Genomic DNA, 22,044 nt, shown 5'->3' on the forward strand with positions numbered 1-22,044 from the left:
ATATAGAGATATAGGGAACTCTTCCAAAATGAGTGGAATGTTATTTTAAGAAAAAGTAAAACTTGCACCTGTGGACGTACTGTGCCCTTTTGCAACCTGAGTTTATGAAGCACAATGTGAGATATTGTTTACCATGGAAAGATGCTGTATAAAATCATCAAGTGATTGATTAATATCACTTCTTCTCAGTCTGCCTTTCCACAAATCCTGTTAATTACATGCCGATGATTGGAAGGAAGGGGATGTTCTAGTCCAGGATAACTCCCGGGAGTCAGCATTCCCACAAGGTTTCTCTTTTATGTCACAACAATCAATCGTGGCCCTTAGGCCACATACTGTATAAGCGATAAAAGAGTTCAACTAAATCGTATTTGGATCATTATAAACCTTTTTCTGAGTACAGAGCTGTTTATAGCTTTAAGCAAACTAGATATTTAATTTTTTTCTAATACGAAGCCAAGATTCTACAACCTATCGTCTGGATTGGGACTCTAAACCCAGGTGTCTCGCATTAAGACCTGGTCTGCAGTGTCACTCCAGGTGAGGTTTTGACACAGCGGGTATTGGACATCCTTGTTCTCTGATCCTCCCAGCATTGAGGACAGAAGTGGAGATATGTGGACAGGCTGTGTGTGTCAAGTCACTGAGGAGCTCTGCAAAGTCGTGGAGTTGTTTCATTTAGGTGAAAGGAAATTCAGGCAGTTGAGAAAATGATAATAAAAGAACTACAATGCCACACTTTGGAGAATCACACCTTGATCATTTTTAGGATATGTCTTCAGGATTCATAACATTGCACATTAGTTTGCTTTTTCCAAAAAGAAGAGAATTTTAATTTCTCCTGTATAACACAGATAATGAAAATGTGCACAACAGTGAGAATGGCAGTGAGAGCAATGAACAGAGGGAGGTTTGGGGGATGGGGGGGGGTATATGAGAGTGCTGGGGTCACTTTTCCCTTCCATAGCGGTGAGCATGTTTGAATATCAAACAGATTGGCGTTTGAAACAACAGCCTCACCCCTGTGTCCCTCCCTGCATCAGCCAGTCTCAGCTGTGGCCACAGCGTGTCGTGACCACAGGACTGGGGGCGCTGGTTGTCAACAGGGGCCCAGGAGTGGCCGCTGGAGGGGGTCTGCGCGTGAAGGAGGGGGAATGGGGCCGTGTGACAGTTTTGTGGTTGACCGACAGCATCGTAGGGGGTGAGAGAAATTCCTGAGTGCTCAGTGCGGCGGGGGAAGTAGGCGAGAGTTTAGGACTGAGATCCTGGCTGGGCTGAGGGGGTTGTGGGGTGACGGGAGAGAGCTCGAGGCTGCCCATGGAGATCCCTGAGTCAGTGCTGTGGCTGCGAGTAGTGCTCGGGTCCTCTGTAGTTCCTATGGACAAAGCCGGTGGCGGGACGCGCTCCTCCTCTTCCTTCAGCAACCTTAGCTCTGCCTCTGACAAAGGGAACGACCGGCGTTCCCACGGCAACACCGCCTGGAGTGCAGACCAAACACAGAATCAGTTATCCTCTCGCACGCCGAGCGGAAATTAGACAAGCAGGGAGTAATTCAATTTTATTGGCAAGCAGCTCTTCACTGAAATAATATAACCCATCTTGTATATATCATTGCCATTACAGCTGCAGTGTGGAGCTGTTGTAAGGGGTTCTGGACTTGTCTCTAGAAAGCTGTGGCTTCAAATTCCAGTAAGACACAGCTGTTGTACTCTTGTGAAGGTACAAGGTTCACCACACTGGTCCAGCAAAATACCCTGCTGTGTAAATAGGCACATGTAACAAACCGGGATTGACTTGCAAATGTTGGGAGCTACTTTTCCCTCCTCTTTTAAAATGACTCCACTTTACTACACTACAAAATTACTGCACAATGTCCTGCACCCCCGCCCCCCATTCTTACCAGCTCTTCGTCCTCAGCCAGGGGGCAGGAGGTGTCCTCGCCCTCGGGGGGGCTCGGCGGACAGGTCTCAGGCTGCTCAGTCTGGCCGCCAGGGCTCCGCTCTGGTGACAGCGGGGGGAGGACTGGACCTGTGGGCTGAGGAATCACCTTGCTCTCTGCCCGCGAGGAAAACCTGAGAGACGCATAAAGAAACCGCAGGTGAGGAAATTAGCGGACTCCACCTGACAACAGCTGTAGACCGAGCTGAGACTACCCTAGAAGTCAAACCGTTCAGTGTTAATCACAATACTGGTGCTCTACATGACTTCATGTGAACAGATTTTTACCTTAAACATCCCACAGATTTCCTTGAGACTTACCTGCCTCGGCGCTGGCTGGCTCGGCGGGCCCAGGTGCCCCAGCGACTCCTCTCCTTGTCCTCAGACGCAGAGTGACGGCTGAGGAATGATGCGTCAGACAGGTCCTCCACCTGCAACGTCCACACACGGGGCTCAGACAAGGCAGGTAAACGGATACACACACAGCACCTCCAGCAGGCAGTCTTAAAAATTCACTTCACCTCCTCCTCCTCTCCAGCAGTCCGTTCAAAAGATGCTAGGGCATCTCCAGGCCCTGGGGCCGCCTGTCCAACGGGTAGAACAGAGATACAGTCGAGCTGCCTCCAGCTGCGAGGAAGAGAGAGGAGGGGATATATGAAACACCAAGTGCAGGATGTACAAGACAACTCAGCACACCTAATGTTTTGCATGATGTGCGCACACAAACAGCAAAATACGCGCCATCTGTGCTGACCTGGGGGTGAGAATCTCCTTGTACTGGAGTCTCTGCACGCGAGCACCGCCTCCCAGCCCCAGCGGCATCACCATGTTATTGATGTCGAAGGAGCTCTCCCCCCGCCGGCGTCGAGAGGGCTGCACGACAAAAGGAGACCGAGAAAGACAGTTGAATCACTGAGAAAACGTTGTCATCTGTACTTCTTTTCCTAAAGTATGGTGGGGATGGTTATAGCATGGCCTCTGTTTTCTCGTGGGGAAAAAATCTTATACCATTCTGCAAAAAAAGATGAATCTCTAATGCTCCCTATCCCACTCATTGTTGTCATCTGCATTCTTTGATTTTTCTGTAGCAGAATTAAATTTCCATGTTAAATAAGTATTAGCAAATAACAGTCAGCAAGTGCTATATAAGATAAGAGATCACTTTATTAGCCATATATAATTTCTTGCATTAGGAATTCATCTTTTCGCATACCCCAGCTTGCTCTCCATGAGATACAGACACACAGACAGGGAGAGAAGCTTAGGGTCAGAGTGCAGGGTCAGCCATTGTACAGCGCCCCTGGAGCAGTTAGAGTTAAGGGCCTTGCGCAGGGGCCCAAAGGAGTAGGATTCCTCTGCCGGCCACGGGATTTGAACTGGCAACCTTCCGGCCACAGGCGCAGATCCTTAGCCACAGAGCCACCACTCCGCCCTGTACTATAAGTACTAGAAGCACTTAAAATTACTTGATCTCCAAGACCTAAGGATACACCACCAATTGTACTTAAGGAAACAAGAGATGCTGTTAAAAGGTTATTAACTTGTTAGTTTCCTGAACAAGCACCAACCGTAATGGATACACACAGAGCATATGGTTCAATATTCAAATTTCTCAAATTGTAGGCAGTAGCATTAAAGCAACCAAATACATTCCTGGCCTTAAAGATATATCCTACACTGACAGGCTAAAAGAAGTTTTTAGCCATAAACAGAAAACTGAGAGAGGGTTCTTATTCAAGTATTCAAAATCCTCAAAGACATTTGCAGCCTCAGCCTACTAGATGGCTTTATAATAGGTGAAATACAAACCAGAGGCTTGTATTTACACAAAAGGATGTGGGAGTCTGGAATAAGCTACCCAGCCATCTTGTTGAAACAGATAATCTGGCTCTCCTCTTGATTGTAACCAGCCTTACATTCTTCTTGATTGGCTTTCTCTTCATACTAGATGAATGATACACTGATTTAAGTGAATATCTTAAATGAGACATCTTACATTATTGTATTGTTCAGTACCATCCGAACAATTTACGATACAGGTGGTTTTATCTAAATGTCCCAAAAGCAAACACCAACTTTGGATGCAAATCATGTTTAGTTGTTACCGCAAATGACTGCATCTATCAATAGAGTGAACTGAAACCACTCACTTTTACATCTGAGAGCATTTTCATTTGCATGATCAAACCTTTTCTTCCTGACACTTGCCCGTGCTAACACTAAAATGACCTGCTATGTTATTTACATTTTATTGATTTCTCCTATTCTTGTTTTTACTGCTTGCTTTCCTATGCAACAATGGGGTGAGCCTCTTAACCAGGTTGGCTACTATCCAATACAGAGTCATGGGGGAGCCAATTTTGGCCAGCAAGGGCACAAGTCAGGATACCCCCTGGATGGGACAGCAGTCTATTGCAGGACAGACACAGAAACTAATGCACACTCACTGACACTAGAGCCAATTTTCCCACAATATATTTTAGTTACCAGCACGTTTCTGGACTTCCTTGGCACCCAAAGGAAACCCACATGAAAACGGGGAGAACATAGAAAATTAACACAGACAGCACCCCAGGAACAGAACCCAGAGCCCCAGTGGTGTGAGGCAGCAACTGAGGTAACTTGGGTTATTTTCCTTTATCCCTCTCAGGGAGCTGGTACGTATTTGGTACAATTTACACTGAAGAACTTCTCTCAAATGAAGAACATCTCTCATACCCAGGAACAGCTAAAGAAATGACACATCCTATGAAAACGCATATAAACAGGATCCAAATTAACTCCACAAACTACAATGAACCCTAACTGTGACCTGAGAGAAAGCTTGTCAGGTCTATAAAAGAGAGATCCTGACCAAGCACAAACTCAGGAACCACAGCTGGCCAATGAAACAGTTTGAACCAAAAACTAACACATCATTAACGGACAAAGGTGCTGTGACTCTGAAATGTGTTTTAAATCGCCATTACATTACCCAAAACATAAATAGACTGCGCCAAGCACATCTCCAAATTGGCCCCTCAGTTCAAAGCTTTAGTTGCACAGCCTACAGTAGTATAATGAAACTACCCTAAACAGAAGATGATTGTTACTGTACCTGTCTGCAACAGCCTGAAAGGCACCATGCAGAGTTCACACCCTGCACTGGGATCACATACAGGTAAAGAGGGCTCTTGGGGGAAGACATAGGCTCACCTGTAATTCACCAGCCTGAAAAAAGCTCTTTAATGTGGAATAGTGACAGAGAAAGACATGAGGGAAGCGAGGCAAAGCGAGCAACTTCGAAGGGGAAAAGGGAAGTGGTACTTCTCTACACGGACAAAAGCTCTCACCTGTGGGGGGGCGGAAAGGGGGCTCTCCACTGCTTGCAGGGGCCCTGTGTGAAGGGGCGGCTCAGAGGGGGCTCTGGGGATGAGAACACTTGGACTGGCAGCACTTCTCTGCAGCTTCTCATTCCGACGGACACCACCTGACAACAACAAACGCACACTGGCAACAACACTTAGATATTACTAGCGCCACTTAAGAGTGGGTCGGTGGGCGCTGCTTTGTGTGTACTGGTGAACCTTCCTGCAAGCGCATCACTGTATGGATGCAGTTTCTTTATGCCTCTGTGTATGGACCATTACACACATATCAGGAAAGAGTGCAGAGTGTTCAGTGGTAGTTAAAAGTCTAGCAATCATAAATTCACAGATGATTTGGCTTACATTATTGATTCAAACAACAAAACACACTTAAAATGTGTAATTAAAATGCAAAATGTCTATGAAGCTTTTTTACTGCTTTCTCTGATTCACCTTTCACATGACCACCCACTCCTTTTCACCAAGCACACCTGTACATTCGCTAGGCATTGCACCACACAAGTTAAGGAGTCTGACTCTGTTCCTGTTGAAATTAATTTTCAGATCAAATTTACGCTTGGTCATTTTTTTCCACAATTTTTTGGTAATGCTTTCCAGGGGATTCTGCTTTTCAAAAGGGTAGAGAGGAAGAAACCAAGTGCATCCATTTTATAACCTGTGGTTTTCTATCTACTTTCTGATAATAGGTGTAAAGTAGCAGTGCATAACAAACCCTTCCCGAATGTATTGCATGGGATTAGAGAATGAAATGATATACATTTTATTACATATTCTGAGGCATTAAAATAGAACAAATGCCAGTGATTCCAAAACTAATTTGTTATACTTCCATGCCTCTCACTATATATCCTGAATGTACACAACTAAACAAATACACTTTCTAAATTCATGATTTATTGAGTGTATTTTTTCTCTCGTACAATTTTGCTGGGAGAGATGCTCTTGGATATGGGTATGTGTTTACCTCACTATTCTCAACTGCTGCTTTTAGCAACATTTAGCATTCATTTCAAGAATTTCTAACATTGTAAGATGTTGCCAAACAGCAAACGCTTTTGAGCAGTAGCACTTTCGATTAAATGGATACGTACGACATGCTCAGAGAAGTGGCTTTAATAGTTATGTTTGCAAGGGGAGAGCTAAAGTTAAATTCAAAAGCTAATTGACTGTTGGTGTTGCAATGACTTCTCCTGGCCTTTTGAATACTCAGTGTATTTTCTTCCAGTTAATTCTGCAATTTATTTCTGGAAAGACTGATTGTGGTCTGCAACTCGTGTGCTGTACTTTCTCTCATAGGTCCTGCGTGTGGTACAGTGATACAGTCCTGCGCGTGGTACAGTGGTACAGTCCTGCGCGTGGTACAGTGGTACAGTCCTGCGTGTCATACAGTGTGAGTATTCACTGGCAGTGATAAGCATTGGAATCAGCGTGGGTAATGCAGTGTTTCAGTGTCTCTGTCTGTGCACATTATGGTCCTACCCACATGCTGTATGTAGCAGGTGACTCAGAGTGTGGCAGGGGATCTGGGGGAGCTCAAGTTTCCTCTTCATTCTGGAGAGACGCTGTGACCCCGGGCCCCTGTTTTCCAGCCAGGAAGGAGGGGGTGGCTCCCCCAGCAGCCACGGAGGATTCTGGGAATGTAAGGTGCTGAGGGAACTCAGTCCGCACTGCACAGCCAGAGGAACATCTGGGAGGAAAATAATCTTTCAGTGCTCATTGAATGGAAGCAATATGTATGTACATTACACATGACTAAACGTAGGCACGTTTGGACAAACATTGCTGAACATACTTCATATTAAACACTATGCTGTCCACTAAAACTTTACCATCCCTTTGTTTGCATTTACTCTTACAGTATTCATATGAACCAAGGCAAATCTGTACTTAAAACCTATTTCATTAATTATTTGGCTGATAACAGCTGCTTACCAGAAACTCAATGATGAGTTAGTTTACTAAACTTCCAAATAATTATAAATAATTACTAAAATTCCAAATTATTTCTTTCTTAAGTTCTTAAAATGGAGAGAGCACAGTGATCGTTTTTAAGGGGGCAGTAAAAGAATATTATTAGATTATGTGATGGCATGACTTTTGCGAAACCTGTAATTGGTATGGAAATATTTGTGTTGATGCTGGTTAGAAGAACCTTTGTTTTCAGTTCAGAGCCTTTGAATGTGTTTTGACATTGACATTCCTGTATAGTCCTGCATCTGAAATTTTACTTTCTTTTATTATTCATAATTTTTTTGGTGTAATTTGCAAGATGTATGAGTTAGCTATTTGTTTTAATGTCTACGCTTTTTTATTCTTGTTTTTTAATAAAATATACTGTACATTCAATAAATTACTGGTTTATAAATATTTTTTCATTTAATGTGGAATTTTTCATTCCTAAAATTTAATTTTTGTGTGTAGTTAATACGTAGTGATTTTTGTGTGTAGTTGTTTCACTTCATTAACACTGTCAGTATTTACTTTACCAATGATGAGCAGAAGAGGTTGATCACAGGCCACTGTACAGAAATTCTAGTCTATACAGAAAGCTAAATGAGTGTTTTGATTTAAGCAACAAGCAAACTCCTTGCATGGTTTCACAGGCCCACTAGAGGGCGCACAGCAACACACACACTGCAGCACAGGCCCTCATCAGCTTAGCTGTGCAGGAGCAAGTGCTGCGGTTGGACTCACCACTGGGAAGGGACAGAACAGGGTGCAGACAAGGGTCCAGCGTGGCCTGCCGCTCACATACTGACCCCCATCCCAAATCCGACTCAGCCAGCTGGGGACGGCCGCCACACAACACGCACCCTGAGGGCGGCTCACAACAGCACCGAAAATGCACAGTCTGCAAGGACAGAGAGGGAGTGGGAAGAAATGAGAGAGGGAGGCGAAATGGGAAAGCAGAAATTATAGACAGGACAACAGATGCCAAAATATTGGAAGGATTTATGATATATCAATAAAACAAGTTTCAATATATACAGTACATTCACACTACACTTTCATTGCATGGAGGAGAACAAAAATACACCTTCATATTTAATTTGTGCTATTATATATTCAAAATATTCATTCTTGTTAATTGCATCTACCTCACACCGATGTCAAATTATTTTCAAATGTGGTCATTCCAAGGATTCTGGCCATATTCAAGCACAAGGTTCACACCTTCTCACTCCTGACTCACTCACACAAATGGGAAAATCAAGCACAACCCAAACACCAAGCCGTGCCCCAGGTTGAGAAGCCGGCGCGTCACCTTGCTGCCGAGCGGCGGAGCTCCCTCCAGGCGCACCAGTCTTGGGCGGCGGTGTCTGGGCAGCGGGCGCGCGCGCGCCGCCGTGACGCTGCGGTCCAGCGGGCAAGGGCAGGCTGCCAGCACCTCCTCTTGCAGTCGTGCCCTGAGGGGGTCTGGGGGGCTGGGGGCACAGAGCGCAACACATGGGGAACACTGACACCCTGCCGAGAGCCAGCAAGCACGTACGCAGACCACACGCTGATCCAGCAGGAACCATCCCCCAGACACACACGGGTATGTGTGCTCGTGGCGCCGCTGTCTGCACAGAACACACCACTGTGTACCCCGATCTGAGAGCAAACACAGTTTTCTCTATTTGAATCGAGATTTATTTATCTATTTGGTCTAAACATACAGGTCATGTTCTGGGTTTAGATGCAGCAGTGTGGAAAATGGTTAGGGTCCTGGACTTGTAGCTGAAGGTTATGAATTCAAATTCTGAGTGGTACACCACTAAGAACCTTCCCCATGAGAAAGGCTCATTCTTATTGCTTACGTGAAAAGGCCCAGTAGTATAAATGTTTATAAATATAAGTTATCGTGTATGAATAATGGGATTTATTCATCCAAATGTATTAAAACAATGAGTAGGATTGGGCAGTCTTTGTTACTGTAACACAGTTACAGTAAACCCATTTCCATGGTTTGGACACCATCTTTGATTGTGACAAACAACTTGAATGACTTTCAGGACTGAGAGGCTGATTTGAGTGAAACGTGGAATTCATAAAGTAGGGTGTGTTGTCTGTCAAGAATGTTCTTGGCAAGAATGTTCTTATTGCCATCTTTAAAAATGACTGCCATGAGCCAGTTTTACTGAAGGTCTAATTTGCACATGCCTGTATTTCCTTATATCATAGTGGTATAGTGTGCCAAACCCAGGAGACGTCTTTTAGTCCCACAGATGAGAGATGAAGTTGATCAATCAGGCAGTTTGGTCACACAGTAGGATTCCCCTAAGCAAGGTTTTGAAAATGTTTCAAAGATCATCTTCTTTTAAATCAATCTAAAGCACAGCTTTTATATTTGGTGGATAATGTCCAGGACATGTGGATTGGCTAAATAGCTTGGCCACCATTTTGGAAAAGTCCTAAAAGAAGTTACCTTTACCTTAAACGTGTCAGACTCACTGGAACAAAACAATGTCCACAGACAAGGACATGGACTTTCTCAAGTTATTACATTAAAATACACTATATTGTAAAATGACAGGAGTGCACAATATGCGTATCTCTGCATTTGTTGCATATACCGTATATCTATAGCAGGCTAATGGATAATCACAGTGGAATAGCTGACTACTATTACGTTACTATTATAATCCACTAAAGAACAGAGCTGATTAGTCACAATATTTTGTCCGGCTTATAAGAACTTTATCCTTTCTTACTGGTCAAATGAAAACTTAACTTGTAACTACAACATAATGAATACATAAAGTATAACGATAAGTATGGAATATTTACAGCAAACAATATTCCTCTATCAAAGAAATGTTCTTATTCATTATCCTTTACCTCTTGAATGCAAAACTGTCTTGAAAAGGGGCTTTGTTGCTACTCCCAGATACATTTATTATTTGGAACCTGCTTTTATGTAATATCGCTTCCATACCAAATTATACACAGTACAGCTAGAAACTTTACTGTAGAAAGCATGAGACCTCTGCTCATGGAAACAATAGCAGTGTAATGCCCAGGATTTGAACCTATAACCTTTCTAAAATAAGTCCAGAGACCTAAACATTACTCCACACTGCTGCCCACTACTCACACTAGTCATTAAATGTATTTCAGTAAATCTATATCCACAAATATATAATAAACTAGCATTAATTTTGTTATGCAGATGCACTTGCCTGTACTAAGGATATACTTAGGATTTCCACAGCACATCTACATAAGACTCTCTTTTGTGAATATTTATATCTACTTTTTAGTTATTTTACACATCTGATATGGTTAAAAATGCATTTTTGTAGACTTTTATTGAATCTTTGTGAATGAGTTATTTGGTGTAAACTAAATTTATGCACCCATGTAAGTTTCTATACAAAATAACTCTGTGCTTATTTTAAGGGTTATAACCAGAGGTTTAGGATTTGAATGCTTCAATACACTGTTTCCATGTTACTGTGCCAACAATGCCCTCTCAAGCAATAATGAGAACAGCACGGCAGTACTGTATTAACTTTAACCGAGATGTGGAAAATGCATTATTTTGCCTGACAGTAAGATCTTTAGCCAGAGAAATCTCCTGCTCTGGAAACAGAATGTTTTTTTTTTCTCTTAGGTCTGTCCCACCTTATCGTGAGAGTGGGGGCCTGTAGGGTGCAGCACTGGTACCCCGCTTGTATGCCGGCCTACCCTACCACACCTCAGGGCAGGGTCTGCAACGTTGTGTGGGCCAGGCAGAGCAGTGCAACTGACCTGTGGAGGGCGCCATTTGCCGGGCAAGGGAGCCGGGGCAGTAGACTGTCCTGGGACTGGAGCACTCCGCTGCCCTGAGAGAGACAACCACAAAATATGCGCACACCGAACTGTTAACCATAAAGGTAACACACAAGAGGAAATCTCTCAGGCCCTGTAGCTCAATCAGTTACTAGTAAGTGCTTAATCTTATCCTGCTGTTTCCTGAAGTCATTATATCCCTTTCAATAGAGAGGACTTGTAACTTGTTCACACTCCCACAATGCCTTGCATATTTAAATACCACCTGTTCTCAGTCTTACTTCCCCTTAGTTTCCACGTGTGTCCTCTGGTTTATGTTTAACTGTTGATCCCCAGGGTTTGACTTTGTTGATGTCTTTGAGGATTTGGAAGATTTTAATTAAGATCTCTCTTAGCCTCCTTTGTTAAAGACTAAAGAGATTCAATTCCTTTGACCTTCTTTGGGCTGATTACAGTGTAGCTATGTCCTTCTTGAAACCTGGCAACCAAAACAGTACAGTATTCTAATGAAGGCTTAACTCTGCATAATTTATCATTTTAACTACTCTCCACAATGTATATTGGCCTTCTGTTAGCCATTATTATAGCTTCACCACATTGAATGGATGATGCAAAGAGGCGTCCACAAAAACACTTACAGCCTAAAGCCTTTTCAAAAGCTGCGTCTACAAGCTCAGCACCTCCATTATGCATTTATAATGTATATTCCTACTACATATGTATAATACGTTGCACTATGTATATTACCAATGTATATTAAATTTCACTTGTCACATGTCTGCCTAGTCCTGAAAGGACTGAATATCTTTTTGTAAAACTTGCTACTTCACCCATTACTGTGTCTCTTCCAAATCAGGTACTGTCTATCTTAGAATCATTTTTGTGAATACAAAAGAGCACATCCCATACACCAACTGCATTGACCCAGTTAAATCTCTAATTGTAATGTTCCTTGGAATTCATCATCTTTCAATCTGAGAATTAACCTTTAATGAGGAGCCCTAGGAATTGTATTCTAGAAATCTAAATACACTGTATTAAAGGCTTTACCTGTATTCACTGTTACTATAACCTTTCCAGAAAAATTAAATGGGTTTATTAAAACACTACCTGCCCTTTCTAAATCCGTGATCAATAATAACCTTTATAGCAATATTGTCAAATCTTAATGTTTATTTTCCATAGACTTACTTTAAATGGATTTAAGACAATATATTTATTGTTGTTAATCAATACTGGAAAAATACCCTTAGGTGTAACTGTTAATTTTATGCTAATCAAAGTAAAAACTAAATATAACAAGTGACAAATATTCCTTCAATGCATTAGAGATTTTGTCTTCATCATTAATTAACTTGTTGTTTTCACTCATCTCATGTACTCATCTGTATTACATTAATTAAAATAACTCTGCACTAGCGTTCAGTCCCAATTGCAATATTTTCTATCCCTAACTTCACCTGAGGTCCCTTTTGACTGGTGCTTAAAAAGAATAGATTACAAAGAGTTTGAATTTTTTAATTCATGGTGGATTATTTAAAAAAATCTATCATTTTATGCTTCATGAAACACTTCAGTTAAAGTGCTTAATTAGTAGTTACATTTTCAGCTTTTTGTCATCGGAACAGTTGACTGTACTGAGCAGCAGATCAATGAGAATACTTATTACTTCTTAAAAATGCTAGATTCTATGACCAAACTAAAATTTTTTGGATTTTGGATTTGGAAAGAGCGCTGCACTATATTTTGAGTTCCCTGAAAAATACCAGATTGTTGATCCTGTTCTTGGCCCACATGCTTCCTCTGCAAAGAATAGATGCTGAATTTTCCAGCATCATTTGTCCCAAAGTGAACCACGACAACTGAGTAATCTCCTCCTTGTGTAAAATGCTTGTCTAGTTTTGGTACATTGAGAGCAATTTTGGCTTGTGTGAAGCAAAATACTGCAGAGGATTCTGGATTTGTTTTGGCGAATTGTGTTTGCTGTGTCTCTTGATATGGAGTCCCCAGCAATCACCCCTTCTCTCCTTTTTAAAGAGCTGATGACACTGCTGCTGGAGACTTGGCCACTGATGATGGATATCCAGCTAAGGTAGGTATGTTAGTGTATTCATCAACCTATTTTTGTGGTTATTTGTGCCTGTATGATTCTGTTTTGGCACAGTGGTGTTTAAAATTATAGCATAAACTGGACAACCTTACTGAAATATGAAGACAAGAACAAATATCATATATTACTGCAAAGGAACAAGTAGAGGATAATTACAAGCTGAAAAGATCCTTATTAAAATCCATAAGGTTTCAGCTACGTATCCTCCCTCTAATGTAACTTTTATTTTGGATGTGGATGTGGATTCATTTATGCAATGGTATTGACCACACCATGTTCCCTTGCAGCTCCCAAGACTCTTGCAGCTTCCCACTTCCTACATTGTAAATCACTAATGTGTATGAAGCTTAAGATTTTTAAAATCAGACTGTGGCACAGGGAATGTTTTGCAGTCAATTAATTCAATATTAACTACAGCCATATCTCAAGTGTAAGCAATGAAAGCTACATGATATAGGCTTTCTGCCACACAACATTAGCAGTAGAACAACTGTTCTAATTGCTTATAATTCCCCCCTGGAGAATATTTCTAATGCCTGTAATCTTCAAGTCTACAGTGCACTAGTTCAGTGAGACAAAACCAATACAAATAAATACATTTTCTGATGATTCGCCTTCTCTTGCTTACGCTTTAGTAACGGGTCTAGGTGGCCCATTTACTTTTAACACCTTGTAATACTTGATGTGACCATACCGAGTAAGTGCTTGAACACTAATGCTAGTATCAGTGTAGGTGGATTTGAGCACACAGTGCTCCGGTGTGCTACCCGTTTGGATTGGGAAGAGAGTAGCTGGCCAGGAATTGTGGTCTCTTTCAAGATCACAGGCACCTAAACACACAGACACTGGCAATAACACACTGACCACACCTGAGCTGACAGCAGAACAAAGGAAACCTCCACAAACAGACAGTGTTATTATACCTTGCTATGCCTCAGTTGGGTGTACAGCTCAGTTTGTGTTCGGATGCGATATTCCAGGTCCGATACCCGGGCCTGTAGCCATGCCCACCTACTGCCCAGCTCTGCCCTCTGCTCCAGCCAGTGCCACTTTGCGCTCTCCTGCCTGAAAGGGAGAAAAGACAAAAAGGTAAGGGGGCAGAAGAGAAAGACAGAAAGAGAGAGAGAAAGTGTCAGAGAGCACTCTCCAACAATTCTTTTGATGTAGAGAAGCAGGTGCTTGTTAACAGGTCATTTTAGTGTTCTGTAAAGTACAGGATGTAGTAGTTCTCCATGCATTACACCATACTATACTCCACCACTCTAAAAGTAATGTCCTCTCTTAATGGTAGCGTGCTACATTGACAGGGGCAATGGCAGTCTTATCTGTTGCTTGAGCGATGAGCAAGTTGAGGGTAACACCTGATCTTCAACAGTAATGCCATTTCCAATGCCTTTTAAACTTAATCAACAATTTCAGCCCCACCTCCTTTTACACTACTGTACAGTTTGTTCAGCAAACGTATAACTAACTTCATATGCAAAACTGGTCAAACCTGTAAAACCGGTCAACAGTGCATGTCACTAGCAGCTGTCGTGCACCTCCATTTCAAACTGTACAAATGCTTTCTCCACAAAACCTGTTACAACCAGAACAGGAACTGCAAGTAAAAGTGATTAGTGGGAAGTGGGAGTTAACGTATGAGAGTGCTATTAGAAATTGTGCTAAATAACAGGAATCAACTCTTCTCGTGCAGCTTGGTCTGACACAACCACCATGCAAAGCTGAGGAAAAGAATGGGAGACTCACTGATCCGTGTTTGGAAAGGATCTGTAGAAACAGGACCGCGTTTCCATGACTACCAGGCGTGGTCAAGATGAACGTGGGAAGGTATCACGTGGCCACAACCATAGTAACCTGGGGGCTATGTTTCCACTATCACTCCCACAACCATACACACTGTACAGCTACACATGTACATACATGTCTTTCTGACAGTGTGCCCGTGCTTGCATTTGTATTTGTGCCCTTTTATGCACGGTAAGATTGCTATGTGCAAGTTTATCTGCAGTATCATGTGTCTGGGGGCTTATGTGCTGCAGGACTGCCCATGTGCATCTCCATCTATGAACTCTATGTCCTTACAGCCCTGTTTTCAGACACAGAGCTTTGCACATCTTTCACTGTCACTGCTGGCTTCAATTCACATCCTTAACTAACTCCTGTTTGCCCAGCTGCTCAGTTTGGAAGAGCACCCAAATGTAGGTCGTGCCTGTGTGGTGTGATGCACATTTCACTTCTTAATGCTGGGCTTCACCATACTCTAAGAAATAAGTAACTCCCTCCTGATCAGCCCCTCTTGACCCCTGGTATGTTTCAAAAGCTCCTTGGTCTTCACGGTCGATTTGTCGTATCGCTTTGCAAGTTGTGACTTGAAATGTAATACAGTATCTGAGGGGACTTGGAGAAAGAAGCTTAAGGCCATCACTTTGAATACATTCATACACACAAACCACTATGCTAATTTTCCTACCTTTCAAAATATTCTTTGGCACCTAAACTGAGCAGCCAGCAAACATATCACCCTGCAGCCCTGCAGTGGCGACCCACTGAGGCTACCTGTACTTGGTTGGGAGACCTCCTGGGAAGCTATGGTTGCTGCTGGAAGTGGCTTTAGTGGGACCTATGGGGGGCGCCCACCCTGCGGTCTATGTGGGTCCTAATGCCCCAGTATAGTGGTGGGGACACTATACAGTAGTGGGCGCCGTTTTTGGATGAGACATTAAACCAAGGTCCTGGCTCTCAGTGGTCATTAAAGATCCCGTGGCATCTCTGGATAAGAGTAGGGAGTTATCCCAGTGTCCGGGCCATATTTCCCCCCTTGGACTTTACTGTGGCCTCCAAACTGTCCCCATGTATGATTGGCTTGCACTTGCCCTGCGATGGACTGGCGTCCCATCCAGGGTGTACCCTGCCTTGCGCTCGTTGCTTTCCGGGTAGGCTCCGGCTTCCCGCAACACTGTATGGTACTACGAGGTTTGGGAAATGACATGACCTGACCTGACCTAAACTGAGCTACGATTGTTACAGCAAAGAGGTTAAATACTTATGCAACTGAAAAGTGTATTAAAATCTTAATTCTATACTATCTGTATTTTTATCTTCATTAGTCTGTAGTAGATTATGCAGATTCTAATATTTCTATTTAGAAGTATTATGATTGTAAGATCAGAATGTCTCAAATTGTGGAAATCGCAGGGGTGGATACTTGTGCAAGGCACTGTATATGTACAGTATATTTATATAAATTGATTCACATACTTATATTCCTTCAGGGCCACTTCAAGATGGAATTACCTTGTGTGGCATTATCTTTTCCAATGACAATCAATATGTTCACGGTGACTCATGAGTCCTGATTGATCATTTCCCCAATCTCACTCTCGCTCACTCTCACTGTCTCATCCTATCTGTAGATTGATCTACAGATCAATATCCTCACAGCTCTGACCAAGGCTGCGGTATAGTGTGCCGACTGAAACCCCTCCCCCAACATTCTGGAAACACAAAGACGCAGCACACTGGAGTTGTTGTTCTGTCTATAGAGGGATGTATTGAATAGTTCACTGACCTGCAATTACATCTCAAGACAGGTGCCAGAAGAGCTATAAGGGAAATTTAAAAATACTGAAATAACAGCTAAAGCTAAAACAAAGGGATTTTGCCCATACTACACAGCAACAGTGCCTCAGAGATGATAAGAGTGTAATTACAGAGAACAAAAAGTAATGGTGTGTGTAATTAATGGATATTTTAGACAGATGTTCACAGAGGAAGAAACTAGTAATATGCCTCGGTTTAAAGGCATTAACATGTGAACAAACTAAGTATAATGAAACCTAAAGTGTAATAATGACTAGAAGTGCCTAATTAAAACTCTTGAAACCAAATGGTACCATTTTTTCCCCCGCTCAAAGGCTGTTAGTTCTCCAACAACTACAGACTTTGTTGAGCAAACAAACAATGAAAAAAGCTGGTGTACCCAATGCTTGGAAATGAAAAACTCAATATCAGTCTATCAAAGGTGGCTTTCCACTTTAGGGACAGGTGAATTCCCTCTCATTGCATAGATTTCCAAATGAAATAATGGATCCAGGACAACTGAATAGGTCACAATTTAAGTACCAGGTGGTGGGTTTCTAAATTCTCTGCATTTATGTCTCCAAAAGTAAATTCATATGATGAATTTAATCAACTGAGTTCATACAGAGGTAAGCCCGCTTTTCCAGGGAGTGTTTTACTAAGAGTAATTCAGGCCTCTGTCTGTAAATCATTAATTGCTGAGCCATTAAGCTATCTGTGTTGACAGTTATGGGTGAGCACTTTGAAATAACACCATCCCTCTACTTTTATAACAGTTTCAGCCACACAAAGTACATCATGGCCTAAAACAGAACTCAAAAGGGGTCCCTAGAAACAGAATTGAGAAGCCCTGCCCAAGAGGATCAATAGTTAAAAAGCAGTCCCCTGCTACTGTCAATCTCCCGATAAGAACAGCAGTGGACACAATGCACTCGAAGGAAGAATCCAAGGAGTGCAGTGAACACGATAAACCTTCTTCCCTCTTACGGATTTGGACAGCAACACCCCATACACAATTCGTACTTTCACATCACTTTCCCGCCACTCGGCTCCTCTTGACAGCACCGTGAAAGGTGAAAGGCTCAATAAAATCAAAATAAACTGACGGTGTAATGGCAATCGCTCCTGGGTACAGCCTCCTCCTAGGGAATTTCCTCTTTTGCAGTAATTTTCCACATCTGGCTTTGAAACAAAGCTTCATTTATTCAAGTCACACCTGAGAGGCGATATGCGATCAAATGATAAATATGTTATGATTAATTGATTGATACAATTGATCATTTCTGATCAGTAAGATTTATCAGATAACTCTGCAGTCTCCCAAGAAACCATTTTCTGTTCCATTGAGATTACACCTTCTATAAGTAGCCAGCACACTGATGTTATAACACGAGGGCTTTAGCATAAATCTTTCAAGATGCTATTTTAGAGGAGTGCATGCAAGCAGTTCAAATTCTCCTTTTTATTTGTAACATTTTCTGTGATCAAAGCAATAAGGGAAAATACTTCACAAATCTGCCTCCCTCAGGTTTAATACATCAGCCTTTTTCACAGAGAGCTCGACCTTCAGTCTGCATCCCTGTGAGACAAACTGGAAACACGAGAGCTATCCAGCAGTATATTAGGCCAGAAGAATAAAAATACACAATCAGAAGTGCGTGCAGACTCCATTCCCTAATGAATTTAAGTTGATCTTAAAAAAGCAGGTCACATGGCCATGCCCATGCATGCTATCTCTATTATGTCCTTTCACGTCTGTAAGAATGGATGAAAAGATATAGAAAAAGACACCGAGATGATCAAAATAAACCATCAACCCTTCTGTCCATGCCATAGCAGCAGTAGTTTGAAGAGGGTCTCTGGAAGCTATAGACCAGTTCATCAGGTGAGGGTGTATCCAGTCACAGCAGCTTTCATATCAGACCACAACCAACGTCTAAACCCTAATCACAAATTACCATTTTTCTTTCTATTCTGTTCTAAGACTGGGAGGGGAAAAAAAAACATGCTTTCCTTGTGCTTCACGTACAGCTCTGACTTAAAGTTTTGATCACTTTAGTTAGCTCAAAAGCTATGCAAAACCTCAGGCCTTTCCTGTACTTGGGTATTTACATAGCCGTTAAAAGCAGGTTATTTGCCTGGTACAGACCCCTGCTCACCCGGGGATAAGTGCCTGAACACTAACCTCCTGGAGCAAGAGCGATCAGATCATCGCATCAACTCTTGACACAGCTCAGAGCGAAAAGAAAATTACCTCTAGGGGGAGATGCGTTAAAACAGGTTCCACCGAAACAAGTGAAATATATTTTCTGTCCATCTATCCACCCATTTGCTCACCACTTCAGCCAATTCAGGGCCGCAGGGGAACCAGAGCCTATCCCAACAAGCAACGGGCAAGGGGTACACCCTGGATGGAACCTACCAGTCTGTCTTTGGACCGTGGGAGGAAACCAGAGCACCCAGCCAAAACTCACGGCAACGAGGGGAGAACGTACAAACTCTACGCTGATAGCACCTCAGGTCCAGAATTGAACCCAGGCCCCCAGCACTGTGAGGCAGCAAAACTCACCATTGCCCCACTGTGTCACCGTTGAAATATTTTGAGGAACAGTTCCTCTCAGTGATGGCAAAAAGTGCTGGAAGTTAGGAATGGCCTTCTGAACTCATTCTTGAGGCCTGCCTCTCCATGTGCTTATTGAAAAGACAATGTGTGCATGTTGGTAACTGCAGCATGCGGGGCTTATTATAGTGACCTGCAGTGTAAGGGATGGAGCAGGGCTCAGTGTGCAGTTACAGGGTTCAGGGGTTGTCTGGGGCGCGGGGGAGTTACTCACAGTGTGTGGGGTGTGTGCGGAGCTGGGCCGACGCTGCCTCCTCTCTCCCCGATCTCCTCACTCTCGCTCTCCCCTCCAGAGCTGCTGCTCGCCGTGGCGTCCGAGTCCAGGGCGCTCTCCACCGTCCTGAGGGCTGCCGTGCAGCTCTGCGCCAGCCGGGCCACCTCGCCGGTCCCGGGCGCGAGGGCGCCGTGCTTGAGAGGCAGGGCCGCCCCTCCTCCTCCTCCTCCCCCCCCCCTCCTGCCTCCCGCCACGGTCCCCGCCAGGCCGCGCAGCTGCTGGGCAACGTGCCTCTCCAGCTGCTTCCCCTGCACCGCCTGCAGCCGCCTCCACAGCCTCTCCGTCCGCTCCTCCAGCCGCCCCTGCCTCCGCCCGGCCTCCTCGGCCCCCACCTCCACTGCCCTGAGGCTGGGGGCCTCCGGGGGCCGTCTTCCCCCTCGGAGGGCCCGAGCTAGAGCCGCCACTGGCACCCAAGTCACCCTGCTCACGCCGTTTGAGGTGAAACCCAAACTCACACCGTTCTGGAGCGCAGGGCCCCCCTTGGCTGCCCACGTCTCCTTGCCATCGTTTCTTCCCTGTCCAGAGATGCCGTCCGCTCCCCCACTAACCGGCCGGCAGGGCTGGGCAAGGCAGCTGCTTGCTGACCGGCAGGACTGCCGCCCGGGCTGGCTCTCCGAGGGCCCAGGGTGTAAAACACTGCTTATCCCTGGAGCAGAAGCACAGGCAGGCCGGAGCGCTGGGCAGAAACTGCTCCCGTTCTGTGGGCCCCGGCAACCATTCACATTACTGCTGCTCTTGCCCGCGCTGTTACACCCGGCTGTGGCCGTCAGGAAGGAGCGCACCCTGTACAGTCTCACCCTGCCTTTGGCACTTCTGGGCTCCTGTCCATTGCTGCTATCAATATAATTAACACAGCTGTCTTCTGCCGCACTAGAGTAAGGGAATACGCCAATCCTGTTCGATTGAACGGAGCTTTCAAAACCACTCGAAACACCACACCTGCTCCCACGCTTGGAGATGTGTACCGTGGCAGAGCGAGCCCAGCTGGCGTGCTTGGGGATCTCCGAGTGGCTTTTAAAATGCCTCGAACCGGCCAGGCTGGTCTTGAACTCTATGGGCGGAGTGCAGAACGAGGGATCTTCCAACTCCGAGCAGCCGGCTCCAGAGCCCGAGATGATGCCGCAGTGTGCTGATGGTATCTCCCCCGTGAAACAGACCCTCTTCGGCGCTCTGCTCAGGCTACTTCCAGGGCGCTTCGTGACTGGAGCGGCCACATTTATTGCACGATTCCGGGTGCCTGAGACTTTGCTTACCCGGTTCTCCGTCTTGGATCCGTTGCTGTATCTCCTTTTGCAGGCGGCAGCTTGCAGCCCCCTGCCCTGCGCGCATTCTGTCCTCCCCGATGCAACAGCCATAACAAGGCTCCGTCCGCCCCCATTTTCTCCAGGCTCGGAGCCACTGGTTTTGTAATCAATATTAATGCTGCTCGCTCCCTTCAGCAGATCTCCGTTTCCATTGGCAAGACTGAGGCATTCCTCTCCGCATTCTCCAGTCTCAGCACTCCGGTCGCGCTTTCCCCCGCTGCTGTCACTGGCATTGTCCAGAAGCACGTCCTTATTTTTACTGCTCGCGTCCACATTATTGCGGATTTTATCTTCATTATTCCAATCGCTATACATTTGGGCCCGGGCGCTGCCGGCCTCTCCCTCACAGCACGGAGCTGGAGTTGCGGCAGCGGCGGTAGGAGCAAGCACACAAGCTCCGTCGCTGTCGGCGAGCTCACCGCTGCCTCCTCCCCCGCTTACCCACTCGCCGCTGGGCAGGGTCCCCTCTGCCCCGCCTCCCCCACACGCTTCACTGCCGCTCATTTTAGGCCAGGTAAAATAAAAATACATCGCCGTATCTGGTCGTTGGCATGGCCAGGACTGGTAGGACAGTCAAGGCTCCCGCCGCCCTGCCTCCGTGTCCCGCAGAGACTGGAGCTGTCCTACCCGTCACTCCCACTGCCTCTCTGCGTTTTGTGCTGTACATGGTATGAGGTCTGTCAGCTCACTGACGGCCAGCGCGCAGGCGCCTGTCACTACTCTGCAATCGGGGAATATGCCGTTACCTTTAAAGCTGCAAGATGAATATTGCCTTGTTACAAAAGTACGATACAATAAAAGCACTTCTGAGTTTATCGTAATTGATTTTGCAAGTATTGTTGTAAACCTTCAAGATTTCTTCAAGATTCTAAACAAGAGGTACAGAAGAGCTCATAAAGAACTTTATATTTTAGTAGCCTACTATCCATTTTTGTAGGCTCATTACAAAATATTATCAGGTAATTAATGTTGTGAAGATATGTTTGTTCGGGTTTTTTTTGCTTTGGAATAGCTACTAAGGGCGGTGTTGTTGTTTTTTTTGTATTTAACATCTTTCATAGTTTCCATCCTGATATATCATGATATTCTTTTTC

General features: G+C 44.4%; 1 protein-coding gene across 1 annotated transcript; it reads right to left on the reverse strand.

The window, feature by feature from the left end:
• Positions 1 to 804: 804 nt before the first annotated feature.
• LOC148822830 (uncharacterized) lies at positions 805 to 21,592 on the reverse strand. The gene is made up of 12 exons (XM_088928424.1): positions 19,587 to 21,592; positions 14,094 to 14,235; positions 11,040 to 11,113; positions 8,572 to 8,731; positions 8,001 to 8,157; positions 6,790 to 6,993; positions 5,271 to 5,407; positions 2,693 to 2,811; positions 2,459 to 2,565; positions 2,260 to 2,371; positions 1,901 to 2,072; positions 805 to 1,478 (listed from the first exon to the last, which is right to left on the reverse strand). Exons 1-12 carry the CDS (start codon positions 21,479 to 21,481, stop codon positions 1,050 to 1,052), a joined length of 3,708 nt encoding a protein of 1,235 aa, XP_088784550.1. The 5' UTR covers positions 21,482 to 21,592; the 3' UTR covers positions 805 to 1,049.
• Between the last annotated feature and the right edge of the window lie 452 nt (positions 21,593 to 22,044).

This window comes from Atractosteus spatula, chromosome 12 (assembly GCF_055471065.1).
Source record: "Atractosteus spatula isolate fAtrSpa1 chromosome 12, fAtrSpa1.hap1, whole genome shotgun sequence".
NCBI classification, from domain to species: Eukaryota; Metazoa; Chordata; class Actinopteri; order Semionotiformes; family Lepisosteidae; genus Atractosteus; species Atractosteus spatula.

Excerpts from the sequence above, each read along its gene's own strand:
- LOC148822830 (XM_088928424.1), bottom strand. The coding sequence starts at position 21,481 with ATGTATTTTTATTTTACCTGGCCTAAAATGAGCGGCAGTGAAGCGTGT. Across the intron at positions 8,732-11,039 it reads GCAAATGGCGCCCTCCACAG|CCCCCCAGACCCCCTCAGGG; the intron begins GTCAGTTGCACT and ends CTGTGCCCCCAG. Across the intron at positions 6,994-8,000 it reads TGTTCTGTCCCTTCCCAGTG|ATGTTCCTCTGGCTGTGCAG; the intron begins GTGAGTCCAACC and ends TTTTCCTCCCAG.